Source organism: Vidua macroura, chromosome 1 (genome assembly GCF_024509145.1).
Source record: "Vidua macroura isolate BioBank_ID:100142 chromosome 1, ASM2450914v1, whole genome shotgun sequence".
NCBI classification, from domain to species: Eukaryota; Metazoa; Chordata; class Aves; order Passeriformes; family Viduidae; genus Vidua; species Vidua macroura.
The window spans coordinates 102,200,293-102,223,831 of record NC_071571.1 but is presented as its reverse complement, the minus strand read 5'-3'; the positions used below and the strand labels follow the sequence as shown (position 1 = coordinate 102,223,831).

Here is a 23,539-nt window from a genome sequence, read left to right as displayed (position 1 = left end):
AAACTCAATAGCAAATTATTTCTTTTTAAAAAGTCTTCATTTCAAAAGTTTGTTTTCCCCACTAACCCAAATGCTTCAATGCATTAGGGCCAGTGAAATGATGCCAAGAGGGACAGTATGCCCCATTCAAACAAAGCTGTTTTAGTGGCAGCACTATCCAACATAAACTTTGTGACTTTGTACAACATTCTTCTACAAAATAAACTTAAGCCATTTGCCAGCAATAACCTATATATTGATGTGGTATTAAGAGAAACTTGGAGGCTTCAGCTGGGAGACAAACTGTCAACCAACCACTAATTAGTTTTTATGACGTGACTCATAGTTCAGTAATTTCCCAGAATTTAATCACGGGGCACCCAGAAAGATCAATTAAAGAACAGGCTCAGAATTTGTTAGAGCCCTGTGTGAGACAGGGGAAGGCAATGACCTCAGCAGCTTTGCCACAGAATTTTATGAATTAACAAAGAAAGGATTTAAAAGGTAAGTTTAACTAATCTTGTGTTTCCTTGCAGACCAATTCATTGTTTTTACAAAGGACCGAGTTTTTTAAATGAAGTAAAAATTGAAGGATTGTGTGTTGTAGCTACTGTTTATTTTACAGCTTCATTTACATGAGACCATTCTGTGTGTGACTTTAATTGCTCCACTATTTTTTGCTGCATCTTCTTTTATATCTCCCTCAATAAAAAGGGAAAAAAAATCAGAGTAGGCATAAATTTATTTAGATTCTTCTTTCAAGAATCATATTACATTATCAGAATGAACAGTAGAGAATTCCCCTTCACAAGTACTCCCCCTAAAAAAGCCCAAACCACTTATTAAAATTCTCCTAACAACATTTATTAAAAAGAAAAATGAAGTTTTTGGACAAAAAATTCTATGATTTCCTTTGTCCTTTCACTCATTTTCAAGCTTTTTTTTTCTCCTAGCTTAACACAATGAAACCTATGTGATTCCCACTTCTTGCTTTCTACAATCAATCTTTTTTCATAAACTGAATGAAAATAGCAATAAAATGCTAAAAACTGTTTTCTCAGTTCTTAAATGGTTTCGCTTATCAAACTTACTGAATCTGATTTTTTACTTGTTAATTTTGTTCTTCTGCACAAATGTACAGAATATATACCAGACAAGTACTGAACAGCTGTGATGAAAATTTCATTCCCTGTCTTTCTGGGTTTTGTTCTGTAAAAAGCTCTTCTTTACTGAGAGATTTTAGAAGAGATTTAACTTATTTTCCTGGCCAATACATGAAGCAAGATTATACTGAAACGGTCTGAAAAAGTGAGGAATTTCTGAAGCTCTACTAAGCCCTGTTATTTAAATAATATTTAAAATAATAATAAGAAAACCACTAAATGAGGCATGCTGGTTTTTCTTACAATGACAAAGAGCACCAAACTGAGTCGTGCATGTTACATATGAAAACAAGATAACAAAATAAGCTTTGTGGGTTAGAACATTCAAAGTTGATATTTTGCACCTGAATGAGTTTTTTAACTTCTTCAAAGCAAAATTATTCTATTTAAGAGACACTGTCTTTGTACTGACTGTGGTGATGATGATAACGATGATGATGACGATGAACATTTCATGAGGAATGATGGAAAGCTAGGGCATTGGAGATTGGGTTGGGAAGAGCTACGTATCTATGAAGTTGCTGCTACTATTTCACAAGATTCACAAGCCTGTTACATGACACTGTCACACAACTCAAGAAAACCTTGAGCAGCTCAAGATTATCAAACTCCCTTGGATGAAGGTCATGACTGTGGGGATTCTTGGAGGGCACCAAGTACTGTAGCAGCTCCATTTTGCAAGAATAATCAAAAATTTAGGGAGAGGGGTTTGAAGAAAAGTAGGGATAACAAAAAGGCGCCGTTAGCCAAGAGCACTTGGGACACAGGAGAGCTACATTTAGGTCTCTGCTCTGAATTAGAACAGGATGTTAACAAATCTGCTGGTGGGGAGGAGGATGTGTTTTAAAGTTCTCTGCTTCATCCGGAGGCAGAACAGAAACATTTGAGTAATGAGAAACTGCACACCTAGCTCTGCATCTGCACCAACAGCTTCATTTTCAAGAGTTCACAGCTCCCTCTAAATCACATTAAGACCAGGGTTTAAATGCTAATTAGGGAGCATGTGCATATTAATTTTCTGCTTCCTTCTCTCCGAGAGTAATGGGAATGCTTTTAAATGCCTTTTGTTTGGTTTCTTATGGGCCTACTTGGTTTCTTAATATATTACAGGGCACTTCCTGCACTGCTTACAGAAGCAAATTTCCCACTGCTAGTGGGAGTTTTCCCTAAATAAGGTCAGCAGATTTGGTCCCAGGGGAGTGAACTGATCTTCAGGCTTAGCTACCCTGAAAATCTAGCAGAAAGCAAACCAGATATCATTCGTCTTTAGAATTTGCTACTATATCGTATCTTTATCCAAGGATCATCATCCAAGACAAACAACTAGGAAACATTTTGCTGCAATAATCCTTTCAATTAAGGCTCCCATTACAGTGAAACAGCTGCTTACAAGAATACATCTTTGTAATGGAACTATTTATTTCCCAGAAAACATTTCTTTAGTTAAGACAGATGCAATAAACCAGATCCACGGAAGTTGCAGAAATCAAAGCAGTGAGCAAAATATGACCAGCTTAAATATCCTTGAACTGAAAAAGGGGTGCTTTCTATGAAGGCACATTTTATTCTTCTGTGTTGACAAAAAAGCCTACTCAATTTCAAGTATTTGTGGCATCTCTCTCTCAACATAATGGCAGTGAGCTGCAATTGAAATAGCAGGATAAGCCCTCACACACAAATCATTAGAAAGAAAAAAGAAAACATTCCAAAACCTTTTGTCCTCTGTCAGATCAGTGATGTTTGTGGGGGCCTTTAAAAGCCCTTTGAAATGTCCACATCCTAAATATTTGATGGACAACCTCTTGCTTACTGTCAGTCTGTCAGTTAGGTGCTGCTCTTGGCATGGAAAGATAAATGAATCAGCATCTTGTTCCTGCCTCCTGCTCCACATACACATGGTCTCCCCACTCCCAGCCCTGAGCAGCCTGCTGAACACTATTTATTTATTTGATGAAAAAAAATCCAACTCACATTACTGTCATTCAAATATAAACAGTAGTGACAAAAGCCATTATCATGAAAAATTTAATCCAGGCTTTGTAAGAGTTTATAAATGAGCAGTTTTCTTGCTGACAATTCAGCCCTTGTGATTGCAACTCCAGACAGCTTGCATATGTTTCAGACAATGGAGATAGCAGGAGGAGGGGACATTCTTCTTTCACCTACCGGGTTGCCAATGATTTGAAAACCTTCCTTGTCAGTTGTGCCTCTGTTGGTGACCAGTACTGCAAAAACCAGGGAAATTAAGAGAAGCACCTTCCAGTCAGATGATGGATAGCTGTGCCCTACAGGCACTAGAAGCAGGATTATTTAAGATCCAAGAAGATCTTAAATGTTTGTTCAAACGTAAATGATTCCATGATAACAGCAGCCCCATATTCCTGTCTTCAGGAATGGGTTCCAAGTCCAGCATTTTTTCTTTGCCCATAAAGGCATGACAAGTCCTTGGGCTGAGTGGAGCACCACATCTACACAAACTACATAGACATTTGTCTTGATGTGCTTGAAGATGCCAGGGCCTGTATCACTGCAGCACCAAAAGATTTCTCAGAACAATCAGAAATACAACTGATGAACAATCAAGACTTTGCTACCTAGTTCTCCTTTAACTCTTGAACCCTTTGAGAAAAAAAAAAAATCATAAACAGTGTCTATGTGTCACACCCTCCTAGTTTCTTGTTCAGCCATTTAGCAAGGGTAGCTCTGTGCTTGTGAAAGGATCAAAGCAGTTGGAGCACAGATCAGGTGACAACAAAAAAGACCTGTTAAATCATACAACTAACAAATGGAAAGGAAGGTAGATGATTTCAAGAGAAGGAAATAAAAATATGAGGATTCAGTATTCTTACAGTGGAGATTGTCTCTGAGGCTCACTATGACATGGAAGTACAGTGCTGATCTGCAAAGAATTAACACCAATCTAGATTTCTACTTTAGGCTTCCCAAATTCCTGGGGATGCAGACTCTGCATTCAAATCCATTACAGACACAGGAGCATCCACAGGAAGTCAGGCTTAGCTATGACATCTGATAAAAGAGGCCTAATATCTACCAATTACTGTGCTCTAAAGGCAGTATTCTTTTCTGTCATAATAAGCTCCTGTCAAAAGTACATACTTTTCCATGTGTGAGGATGAAATTCACAGTAAAAGAAAATAAAATCTATGCTTAGCACTTAACTTGAGGAGCAAATCTCTTGCTGACAAGAACCTATTTGAAATAAGGTCGAATGAGAAGAGAAAACACAGAAGAAAAATAAATTACGTATGAATTTTGAATAGTGTCTACCTCAGTGGACAAATTCTGGTACTTCCAGAGAGTAATTCATAGCAAAAAGCTAGTGCCAAGACACTGCAATGAAAAGTCAAGCTAATGCCACCACCTGTCTTGCTGTCTAATACAGTCAAAGGCTCACTTCTTAATGCTTCAGACATCATCTGCTGTGGTAGATTCAGGATGTGACTCACTGTAGTGTGACTGCCTTCAAACAAGGCAATAGAATTGGAGTGAATGGGAACAGCTGCACTGCTTTTGAAAAACTACAGTGATTTTATTGGAATTCCTCTCACCTACAGGTCAGCCCTAATAATAAAAAAAATGTACCTAATAGTTTACTGGACTTTTGTACCCTTCCTGTAAGAAAGCATGATAAACTTGGTTGTTTAACATAAAGGAGTATGAGAGATGAGAATAGGAAGGCCCAAAATGTGTTTGATATTCTTCTTACTCTTTTGTTTTCCAAACCAAATCATAATCCTCTAAGAAAATATGCAGTTCTTCTGACTGTTGAACACTTGAAAACAGTTCTGATGACCACAGTAATGCTCCAAATGTTCCAACATTGTCCATCTCCATAACCAAACCACCAGACAGTTTCAAGTTGGCAATTGTTAATTCAGCCTAATGTAAAATAAACCAAATAACCCTCCCCAAACTACTCAAAACATGGACAGAAAACCTCAACAAACCATCTGACTCTTACCATTTATATACAGGTTTTCTGGATACATTGGGCAAGTGATTTCAGTAATGTGGGTTTAGAGGCATCAGCTGGGTTATTCTACTTCCATCATCACAGGATATATTCTGGTTCATAAAAGCATTATATCCCACTTTGAAGTTAGATGGGTCTTTAGGTTCACTCTGTTCATTAGAAGCCTGAAACCTAGAAAACTATCTCTGGTCCACCATGAATACACAGTTTCTAGATGGTGTGCCAGCAACCCCATTTAACCCAAAAAGTCCTTCTCCTCAAATCCAAATCCAAAATGATGGTTTCTCTTTGCAGACTGAAAAAGTAGGAAATCTATTTTAAGATATATGAGATGTATTGTTTTTTTCTTACTTGTGTACATTAGCATCAGCTTCTTGGGACTCAATCTGAATCAACCTTACCAAAGTATTATCTAGGTTGCTTAGCACAACTCCATTTTAGAACAGACATTTTCATTTAATCTCTTTTTTCCAGTAACCTCAAGATATTTATTTATTCTTCTCTTATGAATATACTCCAAAATTTGAAAAAATACAAGTTCACAGGAGTTCATATCACAAGTGTTCTCACGCAAGAGCGTTTCCCCTTATTTTCTGTACTTGAGCTAATATTTTCATTCTTCAATTTAGGGTATCACACTCAGGTTTAGGAGGGAGATTATGCAGTTTTTTAAAACTTTAACATTTAAACTCCTTGGGTCTTACTTCTTCCTCACATACAGTAGGTTTTCTTTTTCCAATCTTTTTCCCAGGTGGTACTTTAGCCTTTGTCTCTGTGTTTAATACCATTGCCCTGATTCAAAACTGAAGCACACAATCCTGTCTAAAATCTTGAGCATACCCATATGATATTTAATTCCTACTTCATCCTTACTTTTAATTATTTTATATTCATATAGATAAACACATTTTTATTCCTTGTTTCAGTTTCCTTGGAAGAGTTTAACTCAGCTTGACTTCTGGCAAATTCTATTTCATCTGACCACTTCTGACCTCTAAGATTATTCCCCTTTTACTCATTCCTTTCAAACTCTGTTTATTCTTAATGTTGTTAGTCAGTAAGTTAGGTCTGGACTTCACCACTAAAAGCCACCCGTGCTTGAGATGGGAGTTCTAGAAAGATTGTTGCATTTTTTACTAGGAAAATGCCACCACATCCAAATGCTTGAGCTCTTCAGTCACTATCTAGTTTCCCTAAACTTATGTTGCACTTCAGGTTAAGAAAACCTTAAAGATTATTTTCTGTTCATTTTGGATCATAAGAAGAGTGATGACTAACTCTCTCTGACGTCCGTAGTCCCTCCAAACCCAATTTTAAAATAACACTGACTGTTCACAAGTCAGTAATTGTTTAAGAAGTTGTTTGCTCCAGGGAAATATTTGGCTGTATGGTTATTAGGATCATTCATCCTCTAATTTATAGTAGAACATAACAATTGCATGTTGATTTTCTCCTCTAGTATTATCTGATTCCGGCCAAGATCTTATCAACCTCCTACCTTCTTCCTGAAATGTAATTACTCTAGTGTAGAAGCAGATTCAAAAATATCCCTGCAATCTCTCTCCAATCTACTTGCTCATTGACAGAGCTGAAAAGCTACAGCACTGTAAACATTTTCAATTCTCTTTTAACTCTGTATCACACAACTTTCAACAGAGCTCAATCAAGAGGTCTCAGAATTGTCACAACAAAACCTTGCTGCCTCAAGTGCTGGTCCATTCCTGCTGCAGGGAAAACAGGGCGGGAGAAGGTTCCTGCCTTGGATGGAAAGTCATGCTTCCTGCTGTGTAGCAATGCACATAAAATTACCAAATTATGCCAATGAAAAAAAGGGAAAAAAAAAGGCTCATTGAAACAAACAAAAAAAAAAAAAATAGAAGCATAACACTTCTCTAATCATTTCCATACAAAGCACACTAAAAAGAACAAAGAGCAAAGAACAAAGGCAATTTAAGATGGAGAAATTAATGCTTCAGGACAAAGAAGAGAGAACAAATTCTTGACGTTTGGCTGTCCTGGCACACCCAGCAGCACCCTCTTTCCATCATAATCTGTTGCCTAACTAATCAGAACTAGGATTACTGGACTACATGATGGACATTCAATCATATTAATCATTCTAAGATGCTGCTATTTTCATATGATTTTGTACACATTTTCATAAGTTCATTATTTAACTCAATTTAAAAACATGACATAAGGTCATTCTAAGTTTAAAGTCCTTTCACAACCACAGTAAGCCTACATCAGATCCCAAATTTGAGAATGTGAGCACATTCAGGAAAGTGCTTTTGTCAGTGCTCAACTTCACAGCTGCGTTCTAAACTGCATTTTCTGTGCTTGTCCCATTCCAACTCATGGCAGAAATTTCTACTTACACTTTAGTGGCATTAGATAGGAGAACTGCTAGCTCACAGCAAACTCCCCTAATCTACCATGCTGTTTCTCCATTACATTCCCATTTCTGCACTCTTTCACCTTCCAAATACAACAATAATAAAAGTTTTATTTTGCACATCCTTCCTGGAAAGAAAGAAAATTGACTAACTTTCAATTATTTTAAAAAAGAAGAACAGAAAGGACAGCTAGAAAAGTAACCTTCAGATGCTCTATAAAGTAAAATTGGTATTAATCGGTGTTCCGTGTAGCTTAATGAATTGAGGGGGGGAAAAACAAGAACATGTTCAAACTAATTGCCACGAACCAAAATTCCTTATTTGCACCTCTAAATTACTTCTCTGTGTAATAAATTTGAATTTACTTATACTTTAAGATAAAAAGGAAGCTTGGTTTTGGATCTAGCTCTTTAGTCATGGTTAGAGTTAAATTAAACAAAGTAAATTAAACTATGTCTTGTTTAGTCTGAAGCTGACTATCACCAGGGCAGGGGATAGGCTCAGGATCAACTTGAAACATTAAAATAACTAAAGAGATCACTTTCAGATCAATTGAAATTGAGTTTTTTCTTTCCCTAAAACAAATGCTATTTAATACATCAGCAGAAATATTGCTTTAAAATAAATAAAATAATATAAAATCTAATGCAGCTATAAAAGTGTTCATTTCGACAATGAAAAGTTTGTGATAGTGTCAGCCTTCCTTAAATTAGCTTTTTCTTGTATAATTTATGATTTCCACCTTTATCCAAAAAATCCCATACCAGTCTTATTCCAAACACCTTATTTCAAAAGTCTGTGAAGAATTTTTGCCCTTTTTACCAAGACTCACTTCCCTTCTCTACATTTGAATCTTTCCAAGGACTCATGTCATCAATAACCACACAAAAGAAAGTCCAAATAAAATAGTTAACTGCAAGTTAAAAAAAAATTCTAGTTATTTTCTTCTCCTGACTTCTGTATTCTTGCCCCAGCTCTGATGGTTCTGCTTTGCTTGCAAGTCTTCAATCAACGCGCTGCTGAGTTTCTGCCATACCTGGATCCAAAAACATTGCCAGCACTCATATAAAACATGACAATGAAAATGGGTGACACATTGTCTAATCAACCTCTTACTGGGAATCCCTGCTTACAGTGTAGTGTGTGAAAGCCAAAAAGTGAAACAGCTCAGGCACTGGAGTGTCCATTCTTAGAGTGGAGCTCCCATTTGGGAACAGCATTACGAGGCAGTGAGAAAGCCATGAGTATTTGTTATCACACACAAGACAGATAAAAGATTCTTGTACTCAACACTGTCAGTCCAATGCTTCTATGAGTTCACTCTCACTTAGTTGAAGGGGGCTCCAAGTCATCTCCTAAGAAAACTTTTTGGTCATAAATAGTGAGAAAGCACACAGTACCAATAACAAAAATGTTCACGGGCTCTTAAGATGCAAGAGCATTTGTGGAAGTGGTTAATGTAAAGATACGGCTCCATTTTCACTCTCACACTGCTAAAATTTCCAAAAACAGGTACTTCTTATTGGACTTGGCCCACTGATTATAAATAACACACTCCATTGTTCACTCCCAAGAGAATACCTTATAATGTTAGGAGTGGAGAAACCTAGCTGAGATGCAGTGTTTTAAGTCAAAGGATGTTTATGTAGCATCCTGGCACATCTTCATAAGAAAACATGTGCCCAATCCAGTAGAAATCCCATTTGTTATTGCTCAACAGCACTTTCTAATTTATAAAATTATCTTCATACTGATGCTTTGGGCTAATACAAAGAAACTCAGTGGTTTCAAAGACATTCCAAAGAGTTCTCCCACCCATTTAATCAGCATTTCTATTACTGCCCAAAGTACTTTCTATTGATCACCTAAGGATAACAGGCAATAAATCATTTCCCAAGAAAGGAACAAATCATCTTTGTGATTATGCAGGTAAAAAGTAGGTGAAACTCTTCTCCTAATCACATAAACCTAAATCTAAATTGACCATAGAGTATCATAAATCTACCAAAGAATAGGTCAAAACTCAAGTTGTACTCCCCAAAACCATGAAGACTTTTTATTGAAATACATGTTTTAAACACGGTTTAAAACATATCCCTTCTCTTTGCAACCAATTAACACATTTTAATTTATAATGAGATCAGCATATTATTGTGTCCATGGTGTGTTGATGTCCAATGTCCATTCTGGCAGACATGACTGAAAACTCTTTTGAAGAAGGCAAATGCAGTGTACAGCTCATCAACACTATCAGATATAACCGAACTGGTACAGGTTCTGCCTCTCGCAGGGGTGACTAGGGCTTCAATCACACACCTCAGATGCACAAAATGCATCTCTATTTTTGCTGCACTTTCAGATGGTGCAGCCAGGTGGGCAGCTATCCTCTATCTGGAGTAGTCTAACTACAATGCCCTAACAGTAATATACTAATAGTGGGTGATATAAGTGTTATGAGAAAAAGAGTCACGAACTCCAACCGCTTGAGCTAAAAACATCTCCTTGGACAGATGCAGCAATAGACTTGTAAGCTTAAGATACACATTCAATTGAATTTCTGTTCAAAGTAAGCAACAAAAACCATGCAAACGAGTCTTCCCAAAATCAAAATCTGTATTTCCAACCTAGAATCTCTTTCTATATGCAGATCACTTAAGAAAAACAGAATGTTTAAAAGCCCTAAATTAGCTACATTATTTGTGTTTTCCATCAACAACATTGTTGTTATGAAAATTATTAGAGCTAGCTTAAATAGAAAAGATCAAAAAGTTTAAGAATCTTTTTCAGGGCTGATGAGAGAGAGTAATTCTGTTAAACTCTCAAAACTGGTCATTTGGTTTCTTTGGTTTGAGTTTTTCAAGTTATTTTTAGGTGCTTTCTGCATATGCGCCTTAGGCAGCAGTTTGTTCTGTAGCTAAGGAAATTTTGAAAAGCTAAAGCTGAAGCTCTGTCAGAGCAGGTGATTTAGTAATATAGAAAGTACCCTTTTCTTGTCTACTAAAACCCATTCAACTGTGTTTTTTTCAGCACAAGAGTTTACAATTAAGGAGTTAACCATCTTTTTTCTCTTTCATGAGTATCACATAAAAATTTTCACTTAAGCTCCTTATTTTGTCCAGAAGTCTTAATACCTTGCAGCACAGATGAGGTATAAAATTATGCTTCTAATTTAAGATATTTGCACTCACTGAGGCTTAAGTGGTCAATTCTGAGGACTACCATTAGGACCCATCTTCTGTTCAGTAAATATATAGGTTTACCCAATTACTGCCTTGAACTTCTAAATCAGATGACTCAAGTTAGGTGCTTAAAGTTAGTACGAAACTCAAAAAACCAAGTACAGATGACTGTAGAAAGACTGCTAGTAAAACAGATGCATTGTGGAATGGATGAGTGCACACATCGTTCTCACAGGCATTTGTTCTCACATGAAACTCAAAATCATGTTTGTATAAAGCTTTTTCCCATATTCACTTGGATCAATTCTCTCCTGAAAACCCTTCAGCTATATTTGGTGATCCAAATTTTTTACTGTAACCCTTCTGTATCTTACAATTCTGTGCAGATTATTGCAAATCACAAACCCTTTAATATCTGTAAAACAAATTCCATTGTTCCATTTCTTTACTACCGTTTCAGCCACACTCAGAATAATGCTGAATTAACTTTTTTTATTATAGTTCATCATTTTATCAATCTACACGTTTTTAAAACATAATTTTTATTGATCTAAGTGCTGTGACATTTTTTTCCAACAGAGATACAAGTTTTGTCATCCTGAGCAGTGAATTAGTTCAGAAGCAAACCCATTCTTTTTGCCACTAACATAAGCAGACTGACCAAAACTTAGTCCATGTGTGAAATTAACGGATTCCCTCCCTAATTTTTTTAAATTTACATCATGACTGGCTACAGAGTCTCATTAATCAAAAAATATGAAATTAAATAAGGTAAAATAAAACCTATCTAATGCAAACTCACCTCTCTTACTGGGAAAAAATAAAAGACACATAAAACAGGTATTTAGTACAGCTAAATGAGCCATTTGCCCAAGACTGGACCAATCTATGTTGTCATGTTTTATTATTTCTATAAAAACATCATGTACAAGCCTTTATTAAGGATGAAAACATAACTGCAGTAGACATTAGACACAAAGGAAAAAAAATATCACTAATATAAACAATCTCACAATCAAAGAAATTAGAAACTAGGCTGTTGCACAATTTACTGTGCATTTGTCAGCTCCAGAGAAATAGGTAACAAATCAGTTACTGATTTTAGAGATAATAAATATTGAAAAATTACTGCTGAAATCACAGGGCTTCACTACACATTCAAAGAGGTAAATGCCTCAAAAACTGTTCCCATTAGCAACCCTTGAAAAATTGGTCAAGTTTTAAGTTACTCCTGTAGACAAGAAGATATTTGCAATGAATGTGTCTTACACAGTTGTCCCTGCCTATGTTCCATAGGTTAGTTTTAAGATGCTGACAGGCGAAATACCAACTTCTTTTGAGTATAGGAGACAAATCCTTCAGTTAGGATTGAAACTAATACATGGAACATAGGCAGAGACACAGACAGTGACTTATGTCTTCATGTTTAAGGATTGATATTACTTAGTAATTAACCTTTTTGATAAGATTAAATATTTAAGAGGGCAAGAAGGAAAAAAAAATTACTCATTAATCTTTAAACATAATCTGAACTATTTGAGCAAGTATAATAGTTTTTCCCTAGTGTTTCTAACCTTTTAAGTTTCTGTCAAAATTTAAATTAATCTAGACTGACATCATCCATTTCAGAATAATTTCTAATTCTATGTCCTGCAAAACCCTTAAGCTTGGTGGAGAGAAACTTCATAAGTTTACTAACTGTAAAGTGCAAGGTGACAAACTGGGAAAACAGATCAAAGTGCAAGAAACAGTAAGGATGGTCAGAGATTTTGTCTGAAGAGCAGAATGTGTCAGGAGATGATGAGAAAAGAAAAAATTAATGGAAAGCTAGAAAGTTTAAAAAATTAAAAAACCTAATCAAAATAAACAATTTCAGGAAAAAAATATCTGAGTGACAGAAGTCTTAGGGGAAAAATACATGCAAAGTACATAAACATAGATTTGGGTTGGTTTTGGGGATTTTTATAGTAAATTTTTATTTATTTATTTTTTTACTCTGATTTACTGGTGGTTTGGCTGGTTTTACCTGAAATATTTAAATATTTCCTCTTTCTTTTCCATCTTCTGGTCACAAAAAAAATCCCCAAAACAACCACCCTCAACAGTTTCTAGAAAGATAGACCTACACACACACAGACACAATATCCCATTCTTGGAAGTGCTCAAGGCCAGGTTGGATGGGGCCCTGAGCAACCTAATCTAGTGAGTGACATCCCTGCCCATGGAACAAGATGATCTTTAAGGTCCCTTCCAGCCCTAAGCATTCTATGATTTTATACCAATCAAAGCTTTGTAATTTAAAATATATAAACCATTTGTAGGCCTATAGAGAACCCCTTTCCTCTCCCATTACAGCAGAATGTAAATACCCCTTTCAGAAGCATTGCATTCTTGCTGTAGACAAGGCAGAATGGCACACCTCTGTATGCGCTACATAAATGCTTGAATACCTGATGCAGTTATTTGTCATCTCTAACAGCAAGTCCTTTGAGTTATTTTTGCTAAGGCAGTAGTATAATGACAGGATGACAATTGTTTAAATAAATACCTAAAATACAATTGAATGAAAAATCTGATATCAAATTTAAATCTCATAATTAACTACCAATTTAGACCTAGAGCACAATCTATGATAGGATGGCTTTGGGAGGGTTCTGAAAACTCATTTTTCACCCAGACCACATCAGTATTCCAGAGGAAATAATGCCATAAAAATCCCAGTAGTGCTACCAGACAGCCTTGATGCAATTTGGGGCACGGCTGGAAGTCCTTGGGCACCAAAGCCAGCATATTGTGAAACGACAGCGTCAGGGAATTTACAGTATGTATTAAAAGTCAGATCACTTAATGAGGGGGAAACACTCAGGACTTCACCTTCTACCACACCAAAGCTTTTGCATGTACTCAGTGCACCACAGATTCTGAAGAATGAAGCAATGAACTTCTTACCTTGCATGGTTGCTTTTGTGGGTTCTGAAAACAGAGGAATGAGCAGGAGGTAGATGAGGTAGACAAAGGAGAGCCCATTGTAACGGAAAGCACAGGCTGAAATGAGAGAAAAGAAAAACAACATATTGTTTAATTGGCCTAATAAAATCAAATTCAATGGCACAATTTACCACTTGAGTTTACGATTGACCTTGTCAACTTCTGACCACTTATTTAAACAATGTTTTCAAAGGTATTAAAGTTTAAGCTTAAAATAAATCTTAGAATCAAAGGTTAGGTCAGGTTGGAAGGAACCAAAGTGGGTCATCTGGCCCAACCTCCCTGCTCAAGCAGGGTCATCCCAGAGCACACTGCACAAGATTGTATCAAGAGGGTTCTAGAGTATCCCCAGTGAGGGAGACCTGTATCAACGAAGTCTTCTCAGCTATATCCAAAACAACCTGGATTTGGATACAGATACATCTTTAGCCCTGCCAGAAACATGTATTCCAAAAGAAAAGAAGTTTCTCCAGACACAACTTCCTGAAATACCATGGAAACAATAGTGGGAATGAGCTAACAAGTTATGCATTAATTGGTCCTCATCCTCATCAAATCTGTCCACCTTAATTATAAAACAAAACTGCAAAGGCTCTCTATTAGCAAATCCATATAATAGCTACAACTTTTGTTTCCCAAACTAGTCAATGTTTTGAATAACTAATTTGATTCTCCTAATAACCTTGATAGAAAATTCTGGGTATACACGCCACATCTGCAGGTTGGCCAAGAAGCATGTGAAATGCAATGGTGCCTAGCAAGCACAAAGAGTAAGAAGCACCTATTTTCTATTTCTGAGCTGATATGATTCCACCATCAGCCTTAAAAATTTCTGTCAAGGACTAAAAAATTCACCAAAGCTTAATAGAGGGTTTTTCTGAGTGAAATCCAGAATCCTTAAGAGCAGCTTCTCATTTTCCTGTAAGAATTGCTCTTGTCACTTACTAAATTTTCTTTATAGCCACAGCCTTTAAAGGCCAACTGAAGACTTACACCTACATTTGTAACTATAAAAAACCTGCAAGATAGAGTAAATAGGACCTATCCCAGGGGGAATTCTGCAAGCAATTATCAGAGCTCTAAAGTCAATGTACTGGAGAAGAGGGAGGCAGCTCTGCTATTACACACCTACTTCTCAGGGTCCTCTACAGAGGAGCACAGGATGTACAATGGCCATTAGTGGCCTTCTTGGAAAGAATGGCAAAGAGGACACTCCTGATATCAGGACAAATCCATAAATCAACTCTTTGGTTTTTTGGGGTTTTCTCAAGTTTAATCTTGGGGCGGGAACAAGTTCTGTGGCATTCATAGGAAGAGGTATGACAGTGGTTTAACGCTGCTCTACAGTTAAGGTTTTTCCATTTCAATGGGAAGGACCAATGTGCTCAGTCATTCTGGTAGCAGAATAACAACATTAGCAGGTAATACTATGATCCAGTTATTTTTGGGATTGTGTCAACCAGATTTTATTTGTGTTAAACCACTTACTAATTTTCAGTGCAATATTATGCTCATTTTCTTCTTTCATGAGGACTGAGCTTGCTGCACTTCTTGTAGAGCACCTAGCACTCAGGTTCCCAGTACAAAGACAGAAAACAGCAACTGTGTGCTTTATGTCCTCCTTAATCAGCTGGAAGTCACTGAATGTCTTGCTAATAGGTCTGTGTCAAATATTTAGAACCTCAATTTATATCAAAGCCTCCTCCAGCAAACTTGGCTAGATATTGCCTGGAAAACCTGTATTTATTTAAGCAGTTGCAAGAGCTCAGAATTTTGAATTAAACCCCCCAAAACCTAGCTGCAACATTTTTACTATTCCCTACTGCAACTATTACAATATTTCTATTTTGTGTTTATATCCACTCATCTAGTATATGTGTCTGGAGAGATGAGTGTCTTATCAAGCTAAGGTGCAAGAGTAAATGACTGAATATAATTTTAGCAAGATAAAAGATTAGGAAACAGCAGCTGCACTGCTTTCACATATTTGCACTGCACTACATTATTATTTTGCCAAACATACATATTCCTTAGTTCTGACACTCAAAACTATATAGAAAAAGTTTCAGAGCATAAAAATCAGCTTTGGTTTGTCACTGATGCAACAACAAAGGACCCAAAAAAAGCAAAATTAACCCATCCTCTGCACTCCCTCTGGTATTTGCGGAGATCTCCTTCTGCAGAAGGAGCTGTACACAGATGTCCAAAACAATGGAATGTCCCATTTAAGATCAGTGGAATTCCATCAACAGAAAAAGCACCTATCAAGATGAGCTTCTTGGCAAACCAAATGGGATAGAAGTTTCTGGGTATTTTGGATACATTGGTCAGTTCACAGTATCAAAATTATTGTAATTTTAGCATTTTAGGCTTTTTACTGCTTCTCAAAATTGTCTAATCGATTTGCAAAATTAATTTCAGACGACTTCTTCTTGAACTATATTTACCCCAAATTTTACTACTTTCTATTCCTAGAGCTGTGTACTCAAAAGCTTTTTTTTTCCTCTACTGCTACATAAACAGGACTGTTAACAGAGATTACATTTCCATTCAAACCTTTCCTTATGTATTTTTCATATAAAGCATCCAGAAAACCCTTTAGTTTCTTAGCTTTAAAAGGATGGGTTTGTCTACAGTAAACACTGAACAAAAAGGCTTAAACTGGAAAATACACCATATGTGCAAAGTCCACACACACTTTTTGCTCTTCAGGCTTTTTTTAAACCACGTCTCGCCAAGTTTTCTAACAGTCTCTATTGACAAAATTTCAGAAATGTGATTTTCACCTGTGAAGTTCTGCTGTTGTTCACAGCCCAATAATAGCAATAATACACAATTTGGAAAGGACATAAAAAGCAGAGTTATTAATACACAGCATTAAAAGCAAATTAACTTTTATTTTGTATCACTTGAAGTACTTTAAAGCACCTTCCCTTAGAAGGAAGAAAAGAACACTTGATAAAATGTAAGACTGACTTCTCCATTCATAAGCAACTATTTAAAATATTTAAGTTTTAATGTATAGAAAATAAAAGGTGTTGCACAAACCTTTAAAGATTTTTATCATCTTTCACAGCAGTGGACAGATTGATTTACAGCTAAAAAAAAAAAAATCATATATCGCACGATAACCTTGTCCTTCTAGAATTTATTTTTCATTGTTTTATGCTAGCCAAAGTAGGCCTTTGAAAAAATTTAATACTGCTTCATAGACACATCAGGTTTCTACACATAGAATTCTAACAGCTGTTACATATTATTTCATATTTCAACCAACAGTTTTCTTTCCTCCATTTAAAGAGAATAATTTGTATAGAATTGGTGTTTTACCTGTTATATAAAAAATACTGGAGAGCAAAGTGAGGGGCAATAAAGAAATTCACAATAAGCTTGAACTTGGAAAGAAGAGGGGAAAAAACAGCCTTATAAATGATGTGTTTAGTTTTATTCCACAAAAATTTTAAGAGTACTTAATTCAGAAGTGGAAACTACATGTTCCTAAAAAACAGCCTTCAAGAGTGCAGGCGTAGTACCAAAGAGCTACTGACTCCTCATTTGTGAACTAGAATTTTGTCAAAAGCCATGACAACAGAAAACAAGAAGGAAGGAGAAGACAGAATTAGCCATCCACTCACTATTTCTGATTTATTTTAGCAAAAAAAGCACTCTCATTATTGTTGACAGAATAATGTATTGCTTGTTATACCCTTTTCTGTTCAAGAAATATGTAAAAATATCTCTTCCACATATTTCACATATTTCTACTCTAGGTTTGAGAATATCATGCATCCGTCTTTGTGTTATCCTATCCAGATTTTTGTGTGCTTTAGCACAAGAAGAAATTAATTCAGCCAACTACACTGAAGTAATGTGTCTTCTACCTTCAGCAGGATATTGCATGGTGTTTGCATCCTGTTTTAACAACTTTACAGCTGCAAGATTATTAAGAAAGCTATGCAATGATATTCTTTAAAAATGGTACATTTAGACTAAAATTTGGCCTTTCATGCTTATTTTTCCAGTAACACAAAGAATATATATATTCAGTGAAAATATTAATTGGAAAAAGTGCTCCTGAAAAAAAAGTCTAACCCTGAGCAGGCCAAGGTTGTTTTCTAAAAGATGCTGTTCACCCATTCTTATATCCAGCTGATCTGAAATAAGAGACCAAAACACAGAAGGGAAAAGGAATCAGCAGCTGAATGACCTTTGAAACTTCTCAGTCTCCAGGAGACAAGTGTCCAACTCTCAAAGCTAGGACACTCAGCACCAGATTCCTGCCTGTAATGCTGTAATTTTTCTTAGTTATACCATGGTTAATATCCATTATATCCTCATTATTATGAAAAAATCCCCAATTACCGTGCAATTCAGATAACTAAAACAGGCTACAGATGTAGTAGCCTTTGCTACTAGGTATAACATGTGAATGAGCCACTGATACCCAGCCCACATGAAAAGCTTCTGGTGCAAAAGCTCAGCCTAAGTCAAATGCTGAAGCAAATCTTCCTCCTCCTCCAAACTAAGGTGCTCTACGTGACAATCCATGAACGTGTGTGATGAGTTGCCAACTCTTCCAGGAACACATACAGTTAAGACCCCTCTTACCAAGAAGGCTCTGTCCTAATGTCATGATTATTTAGGCTTTTCTACTTGTGCTGCTCTCCAGCAAGACATTTACCAGCCGGTCCCCACATTCTCTGGAATATTCTAAATTGGTGAAGTTTGGGGGGCTTTTTGTTTGTTGGTTAGGTTTTTTTTTACCCCTAATCATCTTACTAGACATCAAGAGCTGCCCAAGCAAGGCAAGTAGGTCCAGCATCAGGCCATATGGACTCAGCCTTCTGTCAGAGATTGAAATGTTATAATTTATGGCTTAAACATCTCCATTGCCTACTATAGCAAAACTGTACAAAAGCTGCAGAGAAAACCACCAAAAATCTGAATGGAGCCCTACACTGTTCCTTGATGGACTATGTGAACTATACAAGAGCTTGGTAAATAAGCAAATGTTAAAAGAGGTAAAGAGATTTAAATTCTATAGAATAAGATCTACTGGAAATAAATTATTTTTTTCAAGGAAAAAGAGTTCAAAAAATTCAAAACAAACCAACAACAACAAAAAAATCCCACCTCCATTAGCCAGCCAGACAAGTACTTCCAACAATGTGACACAAAGAGGAGAGGTCAACACTGGTGAGAAAAGTCTAGTTTCCTTCCATTCTGCATAAAGCCCTTATTTGTAAGTCTCTCACACGTGCACAGTAGCAATGCAGTAAAATAGCAGCAAACTGCCCTCCAGTATTTCCTTACAGTTCCTGATGCCTCTGCCCCTAGAGGTAGGGGTATCCTTGAGAAGAAAGCCCCTCTAATCTCACACTGAAACAGAGACCCAGAACAGAGACCCCTGCTTTACAAACTAATGTAGTAAAAAGTGAACTCATTCACTATAGGCAGTATTAATTGCCTACAGAGCTGAATCTCCCAGAAAGATGATCAACCAGTTGCTCTCATCTCCACTGTAATTTTATGAGCCAACAACCATTAAGGTACAAAGGAGGACTTTTCAACTCAGAGTCACAAGTGCAAATCTTGTTTCTGAGGATTTTTCTCACTTTTACCTGACATGGCCATTACTAACCAAATGCAGTAGAAATAAAAAAACTAAGATTAAAAATTAAGTTCACTTGATCAGAAATATGCATTACCATTTCTGAAAAAGAAAGGCTACTTTTAAAAATTGCTACTTTTTATATCTTCTAACACTTCATATTTCAAATTTGTTTCAGAAATACAAAATTTGTTTCAGAACTTTTTCCTCCAAGACTTTTTATAATAACAATAAAAAAAAAAACTTGCCACACATTGTAAAATTAGTTTATGCTGTAAACAACCTATTTGAAAAAATAAAACTGTGATAGTGACTGAAAATGTTCCTCTTCAAAAACTATACCTTCTCGTAGTGACAAATAGCTGATAGGCATAGTGCCCAGGGAACTTTAGCTCACAGATATTTACTTTATTTTTACTTACTGAAATTCACAAGAATGGATTAACTCCTGACATAGTTTTGGTCTCATTTCTGAGTAATTGCACTTAAACAACACTTTGACAGATGAGATTGGAATAATACACTACTATGCAAGACAGTTAAGTGAAGTGCATGTAATCTTACCATCCCTTTAGAGCAAAGTATTGCTCATAGCCTCTGGTGTGCAGTGCAGAACTGTATCTGCTCAGGACAAGTTCCCTCCTGCATCAGCCCATACTCCCTCCACATCCAACAGCTCTGCTGATAACGCCGTGCTAACACACACCACTCCCCACCCTGCTCCTGAGCCAACACTTCAACACGGGGCTGCTCTGTGTGACACACCCAGAGAGAAAACTTTTTGGTTTTGGAAAAAACAGACGAAAAAATAAACCCCAAAAAAAACAGAAAGAAATCCAAAAAAAAAAAAAAAAAAAAAAAAAAAAAAAAAACACCACCAAAAGCATGAGCACTTCGATAAACAGAAAAATAGTATGCTTTTGGTTCATGACAGCACTTCTACAATCACATTTTTTCACCTGTCAGCATTCATCAGAAGAGATAACTGGTGGACAGTTAACAGCTTTGCAATGGCTTGGGAATTTTTTTTCCTTTGGTTTTTTTTTGCCTTTCCTCTATTTCTCCAAGCAGCAGTTTTAGTAAGCTCTCTCTCCATCAGAAACCATCTGGAACAGATTTTAACTTTGTGGCAAATATTCCATAGGAATCAATCAGAAGGAGGAGAAGACAAAACACCTTGTTCACCACTTTCTTTCAGCGCTTAGGAACAGGAGCTGTATTTCCCAGCTGTATTTGACAGCAAAATGAACAAAGGAACTCAAGTATAACCGTACCACAATCATCATCTTACTTAGAATAATGTATTTTAAACCTGTGTTCAATTTCACAAGCAAATCCATGTCAATCCACTTTACTGCCATGATTAACTACACAAATATTTCCAAATTAAAAACATGATGGACATCATCATCAGTAATTTTTCCCATTCCAAAGATCAACTTCACATTCTAACTCATTTCAATTTCAGTGCCAACTGAAACTAAATTCATTTATTGGTCTGGGAAGTGGAAAGAGATGTCTTCTTATTCCTCCACTGAGGTGGCTGCCTGCAGAAGGGACACTGTCTGCATTCTCACCCTTGCTTCAGCAACAGCTCTTCTATCTCCAGGCTCCTCTCTCTAGGAAAGTAATTGGGAGCTAAAGAAATAACACCCGTTTTCATGGGATGAGAAAAGCCTGTTCCTGTTTCCTCGGACATCTGGAGACAGTAGTCTGGTTCTGCTGTTACAGTTGCATAACCCTGTCAAGACTCAGACTAAAAATAACAGCAAACTCAGAACACAGATGACAATCAAATGTCACACAGTGCTACTGCTAAACACAACATCTACCAGGGACAGATTTGGAGAGAGCTGGGTCACAGAGAGACCTCCATAAGCAGGAAGGGGACTGAGACCTTCGTTTACAGCTGCTGAGAAGCTACAGACACCCAGAACAGCTACCCAGTCAGATGTTTCCAGCAACTGGAAGTGTGAATTTCAGCATATATTACCATTCCTCCATCACCATTCACACTTATCGTCTTTTAAAACACATGAACCCCCATAAGCCAATTGACATAAGATGCAGAAAGAACCAAGCAATTTTTTTCACCATCTGTTGCTTACTGACATCAGTCCTAAAAAACCCTGAGTCAGATGAAGAACATGTTAAAAAAGTAATCCAGATGAACACTTCTATGGAACATAAACATGATTAAACATCAGAGAGGTGTTAACACTGAAAAATATGAGTGTCATTAGTGAATTTACAAATATGAATGCAGAGTTTGAAACTCTGCCATTATTTATTCCAGTAGAGGAAAGGATAGATAAACTTCCTTTCTTGGTCCATCACTGAATAAAAAGGACCCAGAGGATTGCAACTGCAAGCTATAAATCTGAATGATGAAGAAGCATTTCAGACAGTGCTACAAAGCCACAGTGTTTATCAAAGGAAATAGAATTTTTAAAAATAGGTAACTCCAGGATATCATCAAGTGCGTAAAGGAGATACAAGCTCCTCATTCTTGCAAAGTCCCTATTCCAAACTGATGTTGCTTGTACAAAATAATAAATCTCTTTTTGTTTGAAGAACTGTGCATTTCTCTCTCTCCTTACAAATACACGAGGTAACTTTCTCTCATGGCAAAGAAGTCTCAAGGTATTACAACAATCTCCTTAGGAATGCCATGAATTGTCTTGCAAACTATTTCTCCTAACTCAGAACCAGAAAAGAAACCTGAAGAACTAAAAGAGTCTCAGAACCCATGGACATATTAGGAGGCTGTTTATAATCTGCAAATCTAATCTGATCATAAGATTGCCTTTTCTGGACAGGTAGTACTTAAACCCATCTGACTCCCAATTAAATTTCACATGCACATGAACACAGTCTATGCAAGAGAGTTCTACTGGGACAGATGCATTTTACAGTGAGGTTCAAATGAAACACTTACCTAACATTGAATGAAAAATCTAACATTGAATGGAAAACATAATTCAGAAATCCTACTATTGGAACAGAACCATGGTCTTGTCCAGTTTTCACACAGCAAAGTAATAGTTATTATAATTACTCCATATAGCAATTTAAGGAAAAAAAAAAAAAAAAAGTCTTAATTGTGCATTTATTTCAAGTAGTAACATTCCCCAAAAAGTGCAGGGCCCATCTGAATCTGTTTCCTCGCACATCGCTCAAGAAACTTTCCCTACACTCACAGAGTTGCAATCTGTGGCACTCCCTTCAGGTAGCCAAACCTCTTGCACTTATGGAAGTCTTTCTTCCATGTATCAATTTTCTTTTGTGCAGCATCTGCAGCAATGTTTTCTTCCCCTGGAATATGTTTTGAAGAAACTCCCCCAGACTTTTGATAAGCTCTCAGCCAAATTTTAAGAGCAAGGCTGGAAATTCAAAATGATTTAATACCCCTTTCATGTTTATAAAACAAACCATTGTGTCCTTGTCCAAGAATATTTGAATGTGGGAAGTTAAGAAGAAGTTTAACTTGAGGAAAACTTCCCACGCAGTTAGTAATTCTAATCTGTTTATATCTAGGCTCAATATAAAGTCTGACTACGTATTTCTTTGGAGTCAAGCCACTGTCCTGAAGACACCAAATAATATCATGCAGCATCCCACCAGACTAAAAAGCAAAACAATCATCCCAACAAGGAAATCAGGGTCCTGGGCTCACCCTACAGAACTTCTAGAGCTCTCAACCTAGTCAATTGCAAAGGATTTTTTGTTGCAGGGGAAGACAGAGAACAAAAACTTGTCATCATTAGGCCTGTTCTGAACACAAGGAGATGGGTACAGTGAATTTAAGGGTCTCAATATGAATCTTCATTCAAAAAACACAATACTGTTCTTATCTCATTTAAGGAAAACCAAAATAAAACAACAACAACAAAAAAGCAAACCAAAAACCCAGCATGTTTTTAATTGAGCAAGATCTCAAATTTGGAGAAATGAGTCCACTGAGAATCTCAGAAGATCTGTCCTTGAGAAAGAGCCAAAATATACATCCTGAAGGATTAAAATTAAGTGAAGAGCACATTAAATTTGATTTAAACATATCCTGAAAATATAAGAAATATATAAACACTAAGCTGTCTTTCAAGTTAAAAAAAAAAAAAAAGGCTCTTCTTTACAATCTCTGCAGGGCAGCCAATGATCCTTACAGAAAAGAGTTCTTCCTACAGTGAAGATAACAGCAGTAAAGACTTACATAATCCTTGTGACTTTAT

At 36.5% G+C, this 23,539-nt stretch overlaps 1 protein-coding gene across 1 annotated transcript in view; it reads right to left on the bottom strand.

Moving 5' to 3' along the window:
* PIEZO2 (piezo type mechanosensitive ion channel component 2) overlaps positions 1 to 13,716 on the bottom strand; it is a 235,025-nt gene extending 221,309 nt beyond the window's left edge. The window contains exon 1 of the mRNA XM_053989372.1: positions 13,661 to 13,716. Coding sequence (XP_053845347.1) covers positions 13,661 to 13,667 — 7 coding nt within the window. The 5' untranslated portion in view covers positions 13,668 to 13,716. The remainder of the gene's footprint in view (positions 1 to 13,660) is intronic.
* Positions 13,717 to 23,539: the final 9,823 nt, after the last annotated feature.